Source organism: Leuresthes tenuis, unplaced genomic scaffold, assembly GCF_036924035.1.
Source record: "Leuresthes tenuis unplaced genomic scaffold, fLeuTen1.0.hap1 SCAF_23, whole genome shotgun sequence".
NCBI lineage: Eukaryota > Metazoa > Chordata > Actinopteri > Atheriniformes > Atherinopsidae > Leuresthes > Leuresthes tenuis.
Window position 1 is genome coordinate 23,946,472 of NW_027325377.1, and position 16,385 is coordinate 23,962,856.

At 43.4% G+C, this 16,385-nt stretch overlaps 1 protein-coding gene across 1 annotated transcript; it reads left to right on the forward strand.

Annotated features, from left to right (window-relative positions):
- Positions 1 to 2,165: 2,165 nt before the first annotated feature.
- il17rel (interleukin 17 receptor E-like) lies at positions 2,166 to 15,058 on the forward strand. Its single transcript, XM_072377751.1, has 18 exons — positions 2,166 to 2,625; positions 3,728 to 3,755; positions 4,117 to 4,266; positions 5,844 to 5,950; positions 6,088 to 6,202; positions 6,451 to 6,495; positions 8,098 to 8,237; positions 8,623 to 8,694; positions 8,780 to 8,834; positions 8,926 to 9,089; positions 9,779 to 9,823; positions 11,421 to 11,475; positions 13,008 to 13,153; positions 13,534 to 13,599; positions 13,688 to 13,745; positions 14,102 to 14,197; positions 14,511 to 14,567; positions 14,663 to 15,058. Exons 1-18 carry the CDS (start codon positions 2,518 to 2,520, stop codon positions 14,782 to 14,784), a joined length of 1,629 nt encoding a protein of 542 aa, XP_072233852.1. The 5' UTR covers positions 2,166 to 2,517; the 3' UTR covers positions 14,785 to 15,058.
- Positions 15,059 to 16,385: the final 1,327 nt, after the last annotated feature.

The following is a 16,385-nucleotide window of genomic DNA, read 5'->3' on the forward strand; positions in this document are numbered from 1 at the left end:
AGCCCAGATCATCAGCCCTCCACCACCGTGCTTGACAGCTGGTATGAGGTGTTTGTGCTGATATGCTGTGTTTGGTTTCCTCCAAACGTGCTGCTGTGCATTAGGACCAAACATCTCCACTTTGCTCTGGTCTGTCCAAAGGACATTGTTCCAGAAGTCTTGAGCTTTGTTCAGATGCAGCTTTGCAAACCTAAGCTGTGCTGCCATGTTCTTTTTAGAGAGAAGAGGCTTTCTCCTGCAGCCCTTCCAAACAAGCCATCCTGGTTCAGTCTTTTTCTAACTGTGCTGTCATGACCTTTAACCTTTAACATGCTAACTGAGGCCTGTAGAGTCTGAGATGTAGCTCTGGGCTTTTTCACCCTGGGGTGACCTTTAACCTTTAACATGCTAACTGAGGCCTGGAGAGTCTGAGATGTAGCTCTGGGCTTTTTCACCTTGGGGTGAACTTGCTGGGACGTCCACTCCTGGGAAGATTAGATTAGATTAGATTTCCTTTATTGTCCCGCAGTAGGGAAATTCACACGTTACAGCAGCAAGGAAGAGACAAAAGAATAAAGAGAAGAAAGTAGATAGAAACATTTACAACATCCATAACTGCTGGTCCATTCCAGGAAAGGAATCCCTCATTGAAGACTCATAATAGAAACTGAACAAAGAAAAACCTTTGTGACTCAGCCCTTACAAAAAATATGTGATGATTCAGTCCTAATAGGAACTTATCAATATATTCATGACTAGTGATTACCTTCATTGTGACTTTGTAGAATGTCATGGCTTTAACCTGAGAGGTATGAAAGTGGAAATGACTGGTTTTATTATGGTGTAATACACACTTAATCCCAGCAGATGGCGCTATTTCGCCAGGGTGGGCTGGCAAGGTTAACCCTTTCTGTTGACTGTCCAAGACCGTTTTACAACAGTGCTTTTACTGGAAATGCTTCAGCTTTTCTGTGAAATAGTTGCTGTAAACTTTTACTACACTCATTAGCTCTTACTCGAGCAGCTTCAGCACCAATCTTCATACCAAGAATAATAACTCAACTATTTACCGAAGGGAACCCCTGGGCTCTTGTCCAGATATGCAGAGCAGTCACCCACCCGCTGTCTGCCTCCAGCGTTATTCCTGCATTATAATGTGTTTATTTGTGATTAAGTTGTCTTATGCCGTGCTTAAGCCCTTCAGGACCTCCCACAGTGGTCTAATCAGCGTAACAAAGTTATTTTTAGACACACATGTGACTGAATGTGTCTTTGTTATGATTTTTCCTTTCTCAGGGCGTATCTTTGAGGAGTAACAATGAGTACCTCCACCTATGTTTACCTGACAGATAGAGACTAAATCCAGGCTCATGAATCTCACCGGTTTTGTTTGGACTGATGGCAATCAGCTCAGCTTGTTCCCTTGGTTCCTGACCCGTTTATGATCTTGCCCTTTGATGTTATTTCACAATGAGGCATTTAAAAGAAAAGCAGCGGCTTACTGTCAAAAACACAAGCATTGGAGGTTCAGAAAATTGAGTCCAATAGTTTTGTGGTGACTCTTTTCTGAAACTGCCCCTGGCAGAATAGTCAGAGACTGATGACTGCATCTGTGGGAAAATATGTTTTGTAAACTGAATATGAGGCTGTATGTATGATGAAGCCGTAAAGAGAAACCCGGTCGTCTGTTTTATTGTTGTAAAAATGGATTAAATGACGACAACGACATGCTTTCAGCTTGAATGTTGAACTCTTCAAATAGGGAACTGTGTTTTAACACATTGTCATGGCATATTTTAAGGTGATAACATGCAAAATATGAGTCATTTAGTTTAAGCACAACTCTCCATGTTCAACGTAAACTTCAGCCTTCCAGATAATTTCACTTCTTTAACTGCTCAATATAAAGACAAAGCAAAGAGGAAGCTCACTTCCTGCTAACATTGGGCTGTTACGTGCCAGCTTTAGCTCTTATAACTGGCAGCTGATCATCAGATACTCAGTTTCTGTCCCTGTGGCTTCAGAAAGAGTTAGAAGTGAGTAGAACAGATCTGAACATTGCGCTCGTACCGAGTTTCAGCTGATTGCCTGTAACCAGACTGATTGGTCAGGTTTAAGCTGCAGGATTATTCTGTTTTAAAGAAAAACGGCTTTCCTTGGGGACACATAAGTCTCCTGATATGTAGGATTTTCTTTCTTTGTCCAAAAGATTTTCCTGAATTGTGTCAAAAGTTCAATTCTCATAATCTACAGAGTGAAGTGAAAGGATGTTGAAGATGACTTGCATGATTGATACATAACATTTAAACATAATTGCACAGTGTGTGAACTGTGAGTAAGCCACACCCTCTCTGACTAATATCAGCCTCCCCTGCAGTCGCTCATTCACTTTGTGCTCACAGTCCACAGTGAACATCATCATCACCACCATCCCACGAGCTGTCAGTCAGTGAGTCTGAGAAGAGGAGGGAAGTCCAAACCGGAGCAGCAGCAGCAGCAGCAGAAGAAGAAGTCTGTGGGTAGTGTTGGCTGGTGAAAATGATCCTGTGGCTTGCCTCGTTGATGTATCACTGCTGGTTGAATGGAGCTGCAGCACAAAGCACAGGACTGGAGAGGATTGATGGTTGTCACACAAGCTGTTCTCAGGTGAGACGTCGTCCTCGGACACTAAAATCTTGCACTAAAAACCGCGCTCAGACACTCACTGTCCTCTGAGCAAACCTGTGTCTTATTATCAGCTGATGCTGCTGTAAAACTTCTACTCTGACTGCTAATAATCCTGCCTCTGTTAATGTTTTGTTTTTGCTCTCCGTAACACTACCTGCACTACTGTAGGACTACTGTTCTGTGCTTCTTTTTCTTTTCCTGTTGGCTGCACAGGGCTTCTCCTCTGGGTCTTAAGCACATCAGCCTTTATTTCTGCACACTTTGGGGTTTGAATTTTGATTTGACACACAATTAGGAACAAAGCACTGTGGGAAAGTTGTAAATTCTGTTTCTGGCTCACTGAGACTTTACTTTTAGCACACATTATTCGAGAACTGTTCTGATGGGCCTGTGCTGAGACGTTTGATGTGCAGCCCGCTCGTTTTTCTAAGTTTCTGAAAGTAACTTGAGCTCAAAAATCATACATCAGCATTTTGTTGCAGCTAAAAATCCCCCCAGGAAATCTTCCAGATAATACTCAGTCATTAGTTGTCTTGACATGTGCTTTCCCTGGTGTATCATTGTGGGCTGCAGGGCTGGTAAGTCCAATGGGAAGAAGCTGAGAGCAACTTTAATCGTCATCAGTTTAAGAGAAGCTGAAGGAGTTGCACAGAATGACAATTTGTGCGTCACCCATGTGAGGGAAAACAATCAGACACTGACATAGTAAAAACTACATCATCTGATGATGAATCTGAGACTTTATGACATATTTCCTGGTGTATATTTACACAAGGATGTTTTGGATGTTATCTCATGCAGAGTCCATGAGATCAGCGATGATGGACAAGATGTTGTACAAACATATATATATCTAGTATATATATATATATATCGAAACAATGTAGATATGTTGTAATATATCACTATAAAGAAATCTATCTATAGCCACAAGCAAAAAAATTGGAGGAGTAATGAGGATGTTGACAACTCCTAGAGTCTGGAAATCCCCCGTCCTGCAGTGGAGCTGCTTTTAATCTCTTTAAGAGTCACTTATGAAATTAAAAAAGCCTCCTTCTTCTTCTTCTTCTTTTCCACACAGGGACTGAGCTGCAAGACCAAGCCAGATTGTGAGTATGGACACACTTGGCTGCTGCTCCATATCCACAGACATGCAGAACGAGTTTCTCCACGTTAAATAACCCACCCAAGTTCCAGTGTTGCCAGTATGAACACATTTTATTTAATTGTCACACAGCCAAGGAAAGTCAGTCAAACTGCATGCGGGCTAAAATTAGACCCATAAACCATTTGAGAAGTTCCTAAAGCACGCGCTGCCTTTCATAACATCTGAGAGTAACAAACATTTACGCTAAAGCTGACAAAAGACAACCACGAGAGGAGAGGAAAAGCACACTCAGAAACACAAGGTCATCACAGTAAAAACACCCACAGATGTTGGTCATCTCTTCCTCTCCCGCTCTTGTGCAGATTGGTTTCCTCCTGCATGTCAGGAACCTGCCAAAGGTCTCAGCAACGCTTCTGTGTTCCAAAACATCAGCGTGTCCACGGTCCTGAGGTGTGAGGGGCAGCAGAAGTGCACGCTACACCTTCGAATCCAAACAGCTTTGCTCCTCGCTGGTATGTAAATATGATAGGACACGTTTTTTTTGTGCAAAGATGCAGAAATTATGGCTCAAACTGGTCTCCAGATGCTTCCCTCATTGGGTGTCTCTGTGTGAAATCGCCCGAAATAACTTTTGCTGTGATTTTACATTAAAAATCCAATAAATCTCAGGGACAAAACAGTCGCGGTTCAGTCCAGCTCATTTACAGTTAACAGCTAACCAAATAAGCCTCCCACACGTCAAAGTCTGTCTGTGGCGTGTGGGAAGAACCTAAAACAGTCACAGGGAGGATGTGGACAACCACCCAACACAGCTCTAACGGACGGTGTAGCCGAATTTTCTTTTTGTGTAGTAACAGTGTTGAGCCTTGAGCCGTAAGTTTGCAGGAAAAGAGGAAATAAGAGCAGCGATTTACTGAAATATCTGCTCTGAGCTCCTTTATCCTCCAACTCAGCCTGAACCCTCTGAGACGAGCTTTCTGTCATTTCTTTAAGGAGTCTTCAGGAATAGTTCTCCAGGCTTCTTGAAGGACATCCCAAAGCTCTTCTTTGGATGTGGGCTGCCTTTTGTTCCGTTCTCTGTCAGATGATCCCACACTGCTTCAATAATGTTGAGGTCCGGGCTCTGGGGAGGATTCATCCCTCCATAAGACCTGTTGCCACTGATTTTCAGTCCACTTCTTGTGTCATTTGGCATAGCTCAGCCTTTTCTCCCTGTTTCCCTTCCTTAAGAACGGCTTCTAACTGTATTTCATAGTGATGGCATTTGCTGCGCTGTTACTCAAGACCTTGAATTACAAGTAAGACATAAAGAAAATCCATTACTGTGGGGCTCTAAGCTTCAGTGGATGGCGATGCTGCATTTCTTAGTAACCTGCAAAGCAAGGACCTTCTCAAATAATGATGATTCAAAGCTCATCCTCTGCTGACTGGCATCAGTTCTAAGAAAAGAGCACAAACACATTGTGTCTTTTAAGCAGATATTAATGAAATATATCCAGGATTCTGACTGGAAGCTTGTTGAACCGCAATGACTTGTTTTCTGGTTTCATCATGTTAACCAAGGCTGGAGGTGGGGTGTGACTGAAATGGTTTTGTGGCGGTTGGTGCTGAACAAAAGTCATCTGGAAACCTTAGATTGATAAGTTCAGCTGGAAGGGGAAGTTTTAAAAGTTGTGGGCATGGAGGCTAGAACTTCTACTGATGACACATTGAAAAGCATTTGCAGGCTAAGCTTTCGGGGAAGTCTCATTATTGAAACATTTTCCTTTACCGATACCTCTTCTTTTGCATTTTGGTTATGTCAATTAACATTTCATGTTCCTGATTACGAAGATAAACCACACAAAGCGATGCACATGTTGGGCGGCATCCTCATTTCCATATATCACACATGCTGAGAGTTTGTTGCTCCCGGGCTGGAGAGGGAAAATCCCTTTAAGCATGACAGAGTCTGTAGTCCACTCCGATAAATTCTTCCTGCTCTCGTCTACGCCTAAACAACTGCCTGCCCAGTTTGACTGGCTAACTAAGTGGTGAACTGTTACTGTTTTACAGCGTCATCCTCTGGCTTTTCTTTCCCTTCCTTCAGAGCCCATCCACGGCGTGTCCGTCTGCACCAGCAGCGCTGGGATGATGACCAGCTGCCGCAGTTTACTCTTCACAAAGGCATCGAGGAAAAAGATGTCCGGACTGCCGGTACAGTCAACACAACATCCTTTTGAGTTTTCACAAAGCAGCGTTTAGCTGAAAAGGCCTCCAGCTGTGTACAGCAGTTGCCATGGCGACACTGCAGCGCCAGGTTCGTTTAATCCAAGCGGGTCCTCTTTGTTCAGGTGACAGTGATGAATGATTGCACTGAGGTGGCTCCAAATCAACAAGTGCAAGTAACAGTGAAAACGGTGCCAAGCTACTGTGACATAACCTGGGCCAAAACTTATCACACTCCAGGTAAGAAGATAATTTGCATAATTACAAGAGCAAACGCAGGAACAAGGCTGTAGTTGAAGTGTAACTTCAGGCAATTAATGGTGTTTTCAAACCTGCTCAGCATGTCCTTAATAGATCAGATGGAAACAGGAAAGATTAATCTGTGATCTTCAGACAGTACAAGTGTGAATTATTTACATGGGTACTACGGACATGACTCAGGTCACACCTTTCTGCCTCTTTGTTTTTAATTTTACTTTTCTCCACAGGTTGCAGTAATGGAGATCTGAGAAGAAATGTCCCAGAATGCATCAGTGAGTCCACACTTTTCTTTTGTTCTTTGAGCCTCACGGTTGGAGCAGTCTCACTTAAATTGGAGATTTAAAATGTTTTTCCGCACATTTTTCACTCTCCATGCTGAAACAAAGTTGGATGGCATCGTTTTGGTAGGTAGTGTAGAGCGATGCCGTGTCACAGGACGGACGTATGAGCGTCAAAGCTGCAGTGAGCGATGCATTCCCAAAACTAGAGAAAGTTTTGTTTTTAAACCACACAGCCAAATGAACCTCCTCTTGTCAGAGCCACCAAAGCCACACCTTTACAGCCTGAGCACATGCTCCGCCGCATGGAGCAGTTCGCTGGAAGAGCAACGAATAAGCTGTGAGCTGGCACCAGAAACTGTGATACATGCAGTGATTATCAAACGCAGAGTGTAGCTACATACCTGGAATGGGTGTATAACTTATATCAGCTTCTATTTGACCCATTTCTACACCCAAACACCTTTCATTGTTCAGTTTTCCCCTCTGGCTGTGTTTTATTTGGAAGGTTTAGGTTGCATATGCAGAGTTTAATCATCACCTCTGCTGAATCCCCTCTGGTGTGCATCACATTCAGCTCAGACTTCAAATGATTTTCATTGGATTGGTCGGTCAGATTGATTTCAAACTGTTGCTTACTCTGCAAATAGACAGGTGACAGTATAAAACTGGATGTTGGCACCTTTTCCTTACTGGGTTTTGAGCAAGCAAGCCTGGCAACAAGCCTGGCACAATAAAAGCTCAGGTAATCTCAGAGATGCTGACATAAAGAAAGGAGACAGAGTAAAGATTGGGAAGCGATAAAGAAAGCCTTAAAAAAGAAGAAAAACAAAATCAGTTGCCTTAGAAATCACCATAACACAGAATCATGAAAGGGAGGACTCTGGGGGCTATTTTCACTTATCTTTCCCAGTTTCTTTCCCAGAGGTGAATATGTAGCTGATCCAGGCTTGTTACAGTGTTAGAGTTTCACTGAACATGTGTCATGACCAAAGGAATTCATGAAAATAAGATGATAGTGATATCTCTAGTTCGTGTTTGTTTTTCTTGGCATACCGAAAAACAACACCCCCATAACCTGGCTTCAATAGTAGCTTCTTTTTCCACCAACGTCACCTTTACGGATGGCATTACGTCGGTTGCCTTGGTAACACCTCAACAAAACAACTCTCTATGACAACACTCACAAAATTAAAACTATGTGAAATAGATAAACAAATTAACGACAATAAATGCTTATTCTGGACACTTCACATACAGTTGATCCCACGACCCCTAGAGGTCTCAGATTTGTATCTGATTTTAATGTGATACAGCCTGCATGGCTTCATTTTTCCAATATATTACGAGACCTCTATGGTAATCATTCATGTGATCTGTAAGTTAAATTCATGAGAACAACGGGTCAAAAATCTCCTTTTTCCCCCCCAAATTTTGTGGCTTCCATCAAACTTTTTTGCGCTTCAACAGAATTTAGAGAAACAGAGACTGAGAACTGGTTTTGTGGCTGTTCTTGCAGCACACCGTGCCTACATAAACATACCGCTATACTGCAGATGTTACGGCTGATTTCCACTTTTCATTCGTCTCTTCCAGCTGGCAGGCTTTCATACGATGTAAACCCAGAGAAGAAGGAGCTGGAAGTCAGCGTGTCCGACATGCTTCAAGGCTACGACTACCACCTCCGTCTGTGCCACAAGGGTTTCATCTGCGCTGGCACGGGAGCCAATGCCCTGGTTAGACTCATCATTTACTGGAAATGAGCATCAGAAAGACTTTGCATGTTGCAAAAAGACATTTTTGTCTTGGAAAAGAAGAATTTGGATAGGGTTGATGGAGCATGTGTTTGGCGACACTGTCAATCGGATGATTATTCCCTGGTAGTCTTGACTAATTTTAGTAAACTATCACCTCTCACCCTTGAGTGACTCTGCATGCTCACTCTGTGACTCACTAATAAAGCTTGAAGGCACTTGCTGCAATGCCATCATCCAACGCATACCTGCTTATCAGGAATTCGTAGCATTTAGTTTGAAAACTTAAGAGTCAACTGCAGTCGGCTGCTTGATCGAGAATCAATCCTCAGTCCATGAATCTTTAAAAACTTTGCTCATGTTGCAGATAAAGAAGGAGCAACCCATAAAGAGTGCCATCCTTCCATACTCGCGGCCTTTGCCCTGCCTTTGTATCGAGGTGAGGCTCTTGTGATCTGTCTGTTAGTAATGAGTTGCATAAGAGAGAGAAAAAACATTGATCTGCATTGATTAATTCCTTGCAGGGGTGGTCAGTTGTGATGGACGCCCCCAGAGTCCAGGTCTGCCCATTCATAGACCGTGAGTCATCCGAATGAGTTACAGGGTGGGTTCCACGTACAAAGGGCCTGTTGGTGTCAATCCAAAACACTGTTATCTTATCTTCCCGTAGGTCTTGAGGAACTGTGGTCTGGGATTACCTTTGACCCACTGGAGGAGACTTTATTATGGGAGCCTGCTTGTTCAGTCACAGCCGTGGTTGCTTTGTGCCAGAAAAGAGAAGACGGCGTCTGTCTCGATCTGCCTCGTTCCTCGCAGAATGTGAGCAGAAACAAGGTAAAAGAGTTAAACACCCAGACTGTCACTATGTGTGACGTGACTGCCACAGCTGATGAAAAGGATTAGGATCATATGAAGCAAGACAAAGGGTTCACCCTACTGTCAAGTTCAGGGTCATGTTTCCTGGACTGGGAAACTTTTCTTCCACATAAAGTCATGCTGTCGTAATGTGGTTTGTGATGTAATCTGTGGACAAAACTAGTGAATTAAACTAGTGTCAAACTCTTTCTACTTAACGCAGCGTTCATGTGGCAATAGGTTTATTCTGTGATGCCAGTAATAAAACATTGAGTCATCTTCCAAAAATGACGTTGGCAAAACAGTTTACACATTTCTGTAAACTGTGTAATTTAGCGTAATGTATACCAGCTATCTGCGTTAAACTGGGTTTATTTGCCCTTTCAGCCTTAACTTGTAAATCTTTTTGTTTGTAAATAACGTCAGACAGACTTATGCAAGAGAGCAAAGTGCGAGCCCAGCCGGCTGGGAATCCTGAGACCAAACTTAGGTTGAGTTTTGACCAAAGAACCTCGCTGGCACATGGTCAGTCATTTTAGGAGGAACATCTCTGTCAGCATAGAAGTAGTGCACTATGGGAGTCAAAAGTAAAGCAAATTGTCAAGTTGAAGCACTGATTTCTGGAGGTGAACTCTAATTATTGATTCTGTATTCATCAATGTTTTCAGATAACATTTGCTAAAGTGGATCCACACCCTCAACTGTGCATGAAGGTAAAGATAACTTCCCAGTTTTATTTTTTGGGGGGGTTTAACTGTGAAACAACAGAGTTGGAATAAATGTCTTATGTTGAAACAGTGCCTACATTTCACCAGTTTATCTGTCACCAAGCAGTCACTGACAACTGCTACATGCTATTTTCACCGAGCTAGCATAAAAGAACATCAGCTCATATGGCTTAGCTCTGTTCCATGGAGAAGTTTGACATTTTAAAAGTAATAAATGTGCTTATATGGTGTCTTACTGAGAGTTAAATGAGAATAGATACTTTCCTCTGGGTCTGTGCCTGAAGCTACTGCCGGCCAGAGGCGAGCTAGCTTAACTTGGCTAACTGGAAACAGGGAAAAGCAGCTAACCCGGTTTAGCCATCTGCACAAGCATTTCTGCAGCTCTTTAATTAGCATGTTGTAATTAGAAATGTGTTCAAATGTCACATGGCTCTGTTAGGGTTTATCTTATCTTTATCTCGCTCACTTGTGAAGTGCTAGGTCATGTTTCTCTGAAGAACAGCACGGGATGAATTACTTTGCAGAATGAAAGAGTTAGTGAGTCATGGCTCGATTCAGAGATTAGACATTTGGAGTAAAGCTCCAGTTGTCGTGTTCGTTTGTCTGAGCGAGGAAAAACAAACTCCAAGCCTAGCTCAGAATTTATTCAACAGTTCAAGTTACACAGCGCAATTACCCTCCTTTGGCGGGAAGACAGGTGGTGTGGTCATGATGGGCGCCGCTGGGAACACAGAGCTCAACAAAGAGCACTCTTACCGAACAACAAAACCTTTGCCCACTTCCTCCTTCATCAGTTGGTAGTGAACACACTTTTTTTTCCAGACAATGACAAAGTCACAGACAAACATCTACACCACTTTGTTGCTTTTAATGGGGCCACGATGCCCCAAACGCATGTGTTAACACGCAGTTTTCACTATGTTGCTGTTATAGACGAAACGCAGCGTCCACTTGTTGCTTTTGATGGGTTTTTGTGGCTTTAAACGCTATTTTAATGCCTATATATGTGTGCCTGTTGCTTTTGTAAGGGTTACATTGACTTTCTGTCCTTTGAGTACGATGCTTGTGGCGTAGAAAGAGACGTTTTCTCAGCAGCAGCACCTACTGTTCAGGATAAATGCTCCATATAGTCCAGTTATGCTGCCTTACTGATGTCACAGTTTGCTGGTGTAAGACCAGCACATTTAGCACTATGGCCTATACCCTAGATTAGCCTTATGGAGCTTTCCAAGGCAAGTCTGGTTCAGAGGAGGCTGGGGTGACTCAGAAGTCGATATCTTGGTATTAGATCTAAATTACATGCCACATGCACACCAAAGGCTCGCTGCTTTTCATACACAACAGGAAACGGTGCTCAAATCCTCTTTCCATCGAATCTTTGCTCTGAGAACTAACTGGAAACAAACACAAAGCAGAAGTATTGTTGCTTTTACACAACAGAGGACCTGTTGACATCAACAGCTTTCTGCGGGTGCCATTTATGAATTAAATAAGAGTTTTGACGATGATTCTTCATGACTGTGGGTTTAATAACTGCTGCAAGAAAAGGATTTAAAAATATTAATTGTATTGTTTTCAACAGTTCACTTCAGGATCTCAGTCCTGGACCCGGTGCCCGTTTGCAGATGGGATCAAAGGTGCCAATATTTCTCATTACATCATCATAATCAAAGCACAACAAAGTATTTCCTGGAGGGAAATGTCAGTCTGTAGCAAATCATTTATTTCATAGTAATTTTAGAGCTCCTTACATAATGTTTGGGACAAAGTCTCATCTTTCTTTGAGCCTCCCCCCTTCCTCCTCAAAGTAAAATCCTAAATAAAATGTGATAAAAGTGCACATTCATTTTCATACATTTCAGTTCCATCGTGTAGAAATTACAACACTTTTTATTTCAGGCTCCATAATGTTTGGGACAGAGTGATGGAGGCTGCATTAAAGCAGCCATGTTCAGCCCTCAGTTTGTCCCTTTAAGTCTCTCCTTCAGCAGATAGAAGCTCAGCTGGATCTGAACCAGCTGACGGGCTCGGCCATGTTTCAGCTCTGAGAAACTCTGGTGCTGCTCAGCAGGATGTTTGGATCATTATCTTGTTGCAGGATGAAGCTTTGGAGGCATTTACTGGAACTGGAGCAGATCAGATGTTTCTATCCAGCTCAGAGTTGATGGAGCAGCTCCATCATCAGTGAAGATAAGTGAGCAGAACCTGTGGCAGCAGAACCTGTGGCAGCTGAACCTGTGGCAGCTGAACCTGTGGCAGCAGAACCTGTGGCAGCCAGAACCTGTGGCAGCAGAACCTGTGGCAGCAGAACCTGTGGCAGCCAGAACCTGTGGCAGCAGAACCTGTAGCAGCAGAACCTGTGGCAGCAGAACCTGTGGCAGCCAGAACCTGTGGCAGCCAGAACCTGTGGCAGCAGAACCTGTAGCAGCAGAACCTGTGGCAGCCAGAACCTGTGGCAGCCAGAACCTGTAGCAGAACCTGTAGCAGCCAGAACCTGTGGCAGCCAGACATGCCCACGCCATCACCCCCCCCCCCCCCCCCCCCCCCTCCGGTCTGTCCAGAACACCTTTTTCCAGAACTCTGCAGCTCCTTTAAGGACTTTTTGGCAATCTGTGACGTGTCCATCCTGTTTCTGTGGCTAACTAGCGGTTAGCATGTAGCAGTGTAGCCTCTGTGTTTCTGTTCATGAAGTCTTCTGTGGATCTCTGACAGAGACACACCTGCCTCCTGCAGACTGGTTCTGATCTGTTGGCCTTTGAGGATGTTTCTGTCTTCCTTGGCCTACCTGTGCATTCTTTCTTCTTCATGATCTGCCAGACAGCCGATGCTGGTAATCCTGAGGTTTGACTCCCGTCTCTGATGTTTTATTGTTGTTTTCAGCTTCATGACAGCTTCTCTCGTCACGTTGAACTCCGAACTGTAGAAACAAGTCGAGGCATCTTATCCCTGCACTTATGAAGCAGTGAAGCACAAACACCTGGAAGCCAACTGTCCCAAACATTATGAAGCCCTGATAAAAAGTGTTGTAATTTCTACATGTTGGACCTGAAATGTAGGAAAAGTCTGGAATGTCTGATTTAGTTTAGCAGGGGGCGAACTCAAAGAGGATAACACGACATCTGTAACAGCTTGCTGTACAGCTGCTCATCGCGGTGTGATTTTTTTCCAGCCTGGGACGTTGTTGGGACGAGGCGACAGGGGCACGAGGAACTGCAGATGTTTTCCCAGATCAAGGCGAGGTTTTCCGTGGGGCTGTGTGCGATGTCTGCAGGGTCCTCGGCGTGCCAGGTTACGGAAGCACACCCGGTGCATGTGGTAGGTATCCCGCACCTGCCAAACTTAAGCTGTGTTAAATCACTATCAGCACTGCGCGTGCCAGAGGATTCCCACTGGTGCCTTTCAAAGAGATTACTTTTATATCCGGCTGAAAAACCACACGGATGCCTTGCTGTGTGTGTGTTGGGTGAAGGAACATGCCTGTGCTTGTTGGCAGCTCTGAAAATGCTGGAGTATATTTCCTTTTTGCTGCCGGGAAGCAATGTGCTTTCTTCAGTGTCATAACTTCTGTTGTCTGTGATCATTATCAGTGACACATAAAAGCAATTACTCCACCGAAACCTTGTTATGATGAATAATCTGCCAGCATAGTAAAATGTGCCACAACTGATAGATAAGTGTTTTTCTTTCTTTCTCAGGAAAAACACAAAGCCTTTGACCTAAAGCGTGCGGCTGGAGGCGCACCGTGCAACTCCTGTCTGCAGGTATGTGCACATTTAAGGAGCGTTTTATGGAACCTGTGTGTTCTTGCACAGCTCGGTGGACTCTGACTCTCTTAATGTGTTTGTGCAGGTGAAGAGGCTTGATGTGGAGTATGCTGTCACGGTCGTTCACTGTTTTGAGCCGTGTGGTAAGTCGGATTGTGTCCCGTCATTCTTCCCCCATCTCGCACAGTCCAGTTTAACTTTTCTTCTTCTCTTAAACTGCTTCACATCTGAGGTAATATAAATAAACATGAATAGAGTTCAAGTTCTGACATCAGAAGTACGCACTTGCACACGCATGTTTTGCATGAAGAAAAAAGCAGAAATGTTGCTTTGCATGTGGCCTCGTCTTTCGAGCTTAAACACTGAATATAGTTTAATCATTTTCAAAGCATGAAGGAGATTAATGATGTGCTCAGTCAATAAATGTCCAGGTGGCCGAGCTTCACATGAAGCCAACCTTGCAGAATCTAAAGGCCCGTCTGTTCAAATCTTTTCACAGCTCAAGTCACTTGGGACTTGAGGTGGGTTCTTCTACCAGCTGTTTGTCTCTCTGGCATCATAATTGTTACCCTGGTACTCCACATACTCCTGAGTGGTAAGTTAAAACTCATTCTGTTCAATATAGACTAGACTTTGATGCTCTGTGCTTGCATGTTGCATTGCATGAGGCCGAGCCCCAGCACCCACCCTGCTAACTCATGCATTAGCACACTGATGCTAAAAGCAGTCATTTTATCCCTCTCCTTGATATCAGACTCTTTTCCTTACGCAAATATGGCCTTTTCTGGGAATGTATGGCTTGACAGTCACTTAAAATTCCAAGTATTGAGGTCACAACTTGTTTTATTGAAAGTCTGTCAACTTACAGATCTGCTTCCTCATCTCTGCCCCTCCCTGTTCTATTTTAGTCCATCAGAGGAGGAAGCAAAAAAGAAATGGAGCCTGTGCTTCTGCAAAACAAACAGGTACGACGATTGTTTAAGCTACGATAAGTGCATTTCCCCCCAAAAAAAGCAAATTTGCACCTGAATCTTGCGTCTTTGTCTCCCTGCTGCTGCAGATCCTGCTCTTAATTGTGTGTCCTCTGCATTACAAAGTCAAGCTGTTTTCGGCGGGAGGGTCCTTGTGCCCGATTCCCCGCAGTGTGGAAGCAGCGAGAAGGCAAACTTGATCTCTAAATGACCACAGACGGATGCTCTGGTCAAAGGCATCACTTGCATCGTGTAGTAAAATGATGTTACAAAATCCAATAAGTTCTCTGCTGAATTCATTTTATTTTGCTCTCAGATATTTTTCTCACTGTAGATGTACTGTTTTGTATGCTTGTTAGATTGTTTTTATAGATACACATTTATATATATATATGAGAGAGAGAGATTTATGTGTTTTTGGGTGAAAATGAACTCAATGTTCTTTTTTTTTTAGCTAAAGTATTTATTCATTTTGCAGCTAAACACTTGCCGTCCTTATTTAAATGTATATTTTCAATAAAAAAGAAAAACAACAGAAAATGCTTATGTTTTAAATGGTTTGTGAATGGTTAAAAAGTGTAAAACCTCCACATATGTTTCACGTTTTTTTCGCAGTAATTGTCCACATTTATATAAAGTTCTGTTTATTAGTTTTTATATATTTACAGGAAAATGGGAAATAGTGACTCACTGAATGGATAAAAAATGCAGTTTATAAGGTAACAGAGTTTTTTCTCAGTTCTCAGCAGCTTTAAAGTGAATATCTGGTCTGAGCTCCTTTATTCTCCAACACAGCCTGAACCCTCTGAGACGAGCTTTCTGTCATTTCTTTAAGGAGTCTTCAGGAATAGTTCTCCAGGCTTCTTGAAGGACATCCCAAAGCTCTTCTTTGGATGTGGGCTGCCTTTTGTTCCGTTCTCTGTCAGATGATCCCACACTGCTTCAATAATGTTGAGGTCTGGGCTCTGGGGAGGATTCATCCCTCCATAAGACCTGTTGCCACTGATTTTCAGTCCACTTCTTGTGTCCTTTGGCACAGCTCAGCCTTTTCTCCCTGTTTCCCTTCCTTAAGAACGGCTTCTTGACAGCCACCCTTCCATGGAGACCATTTCTGATGAGGCTTGGGCCAACAGTAGATGGATCAGCTGAAGGTCCAGATGCATCTCTCAGGTCCTGTGTCAGGTCTGTGGGGGAGCAGAGCCTTGACACGGCTCAAATCAGATGTTGTTTAGGTCCGAATGAACCTGTCCAGATAATGAGAAAGATGTAGTAGCGTCCTCAGAGAACAGGCGCCGAACAGAGATTGGGTTTGGGCCACATACACACTGAATGATACAGAAAGGTATAAGAGGAGGTCACAAACTGAGGTCATTGGGACTTTCCATGCATGCAGGAATGTATACATCTCTGTGACGTTCTGTTCAATAAATTCCCCATAAGAGGCCGACCACAACGAGTCCGATGACTCACTTCTCCACGACAGGTCTTTGCTGGATTTTTTCCTCTTTCTTCAGGACGTCACTTTCAGATCCTGTTCATCTGCTGCAGATAGTTTTTTAGGGATGTCACTGCCTAAGGTCGACCGGGAAGGGATTAAATGTTGTTGTTGCATGTTCAAAGTGACAGCACGGTTTACTCCCCCTCTGCTCTTTGTAGGGTTGATACGGTACAGCTTGCTATCATGACGTGCCCTGAAGGGTGTGAACAAACAACCCAAATAGCATTCCTCAAACTTATTGAGGACACACTGTTTTTTTTCTAATAGACTAACAGATAAAATACATTCCTACTGAAAATTGGCCGGTGTCCAAA

What these genes read in the sequence shown, in the direction of transcription:
- il17rel (XM_072377751.1), top strand. Translation starts at nt 2,518, where the DNA reads ATGATCCTGTGGCTTGCCTCGTTGATGTATCACTGCTGGTTGAATGGA. An exon ending in AAGCACACCCGGTGCATGTG is followed by an intron (nt 13,154 to 13,533) that starts GTAGGTATCCCG and finishes TTTCTTTCTCAG; the next exon opens with GAAAAACACAAAGCCTTTGA. An exon ending in TCACTGTTTTGAGCCGTGTG is followed by an intron (nt 13,746 to 14,101) that starts GTAAGTCGGATT and finishes ATCTTTTCACAG; the next exon opens with CTCAAGTCACTTGGGACTTG.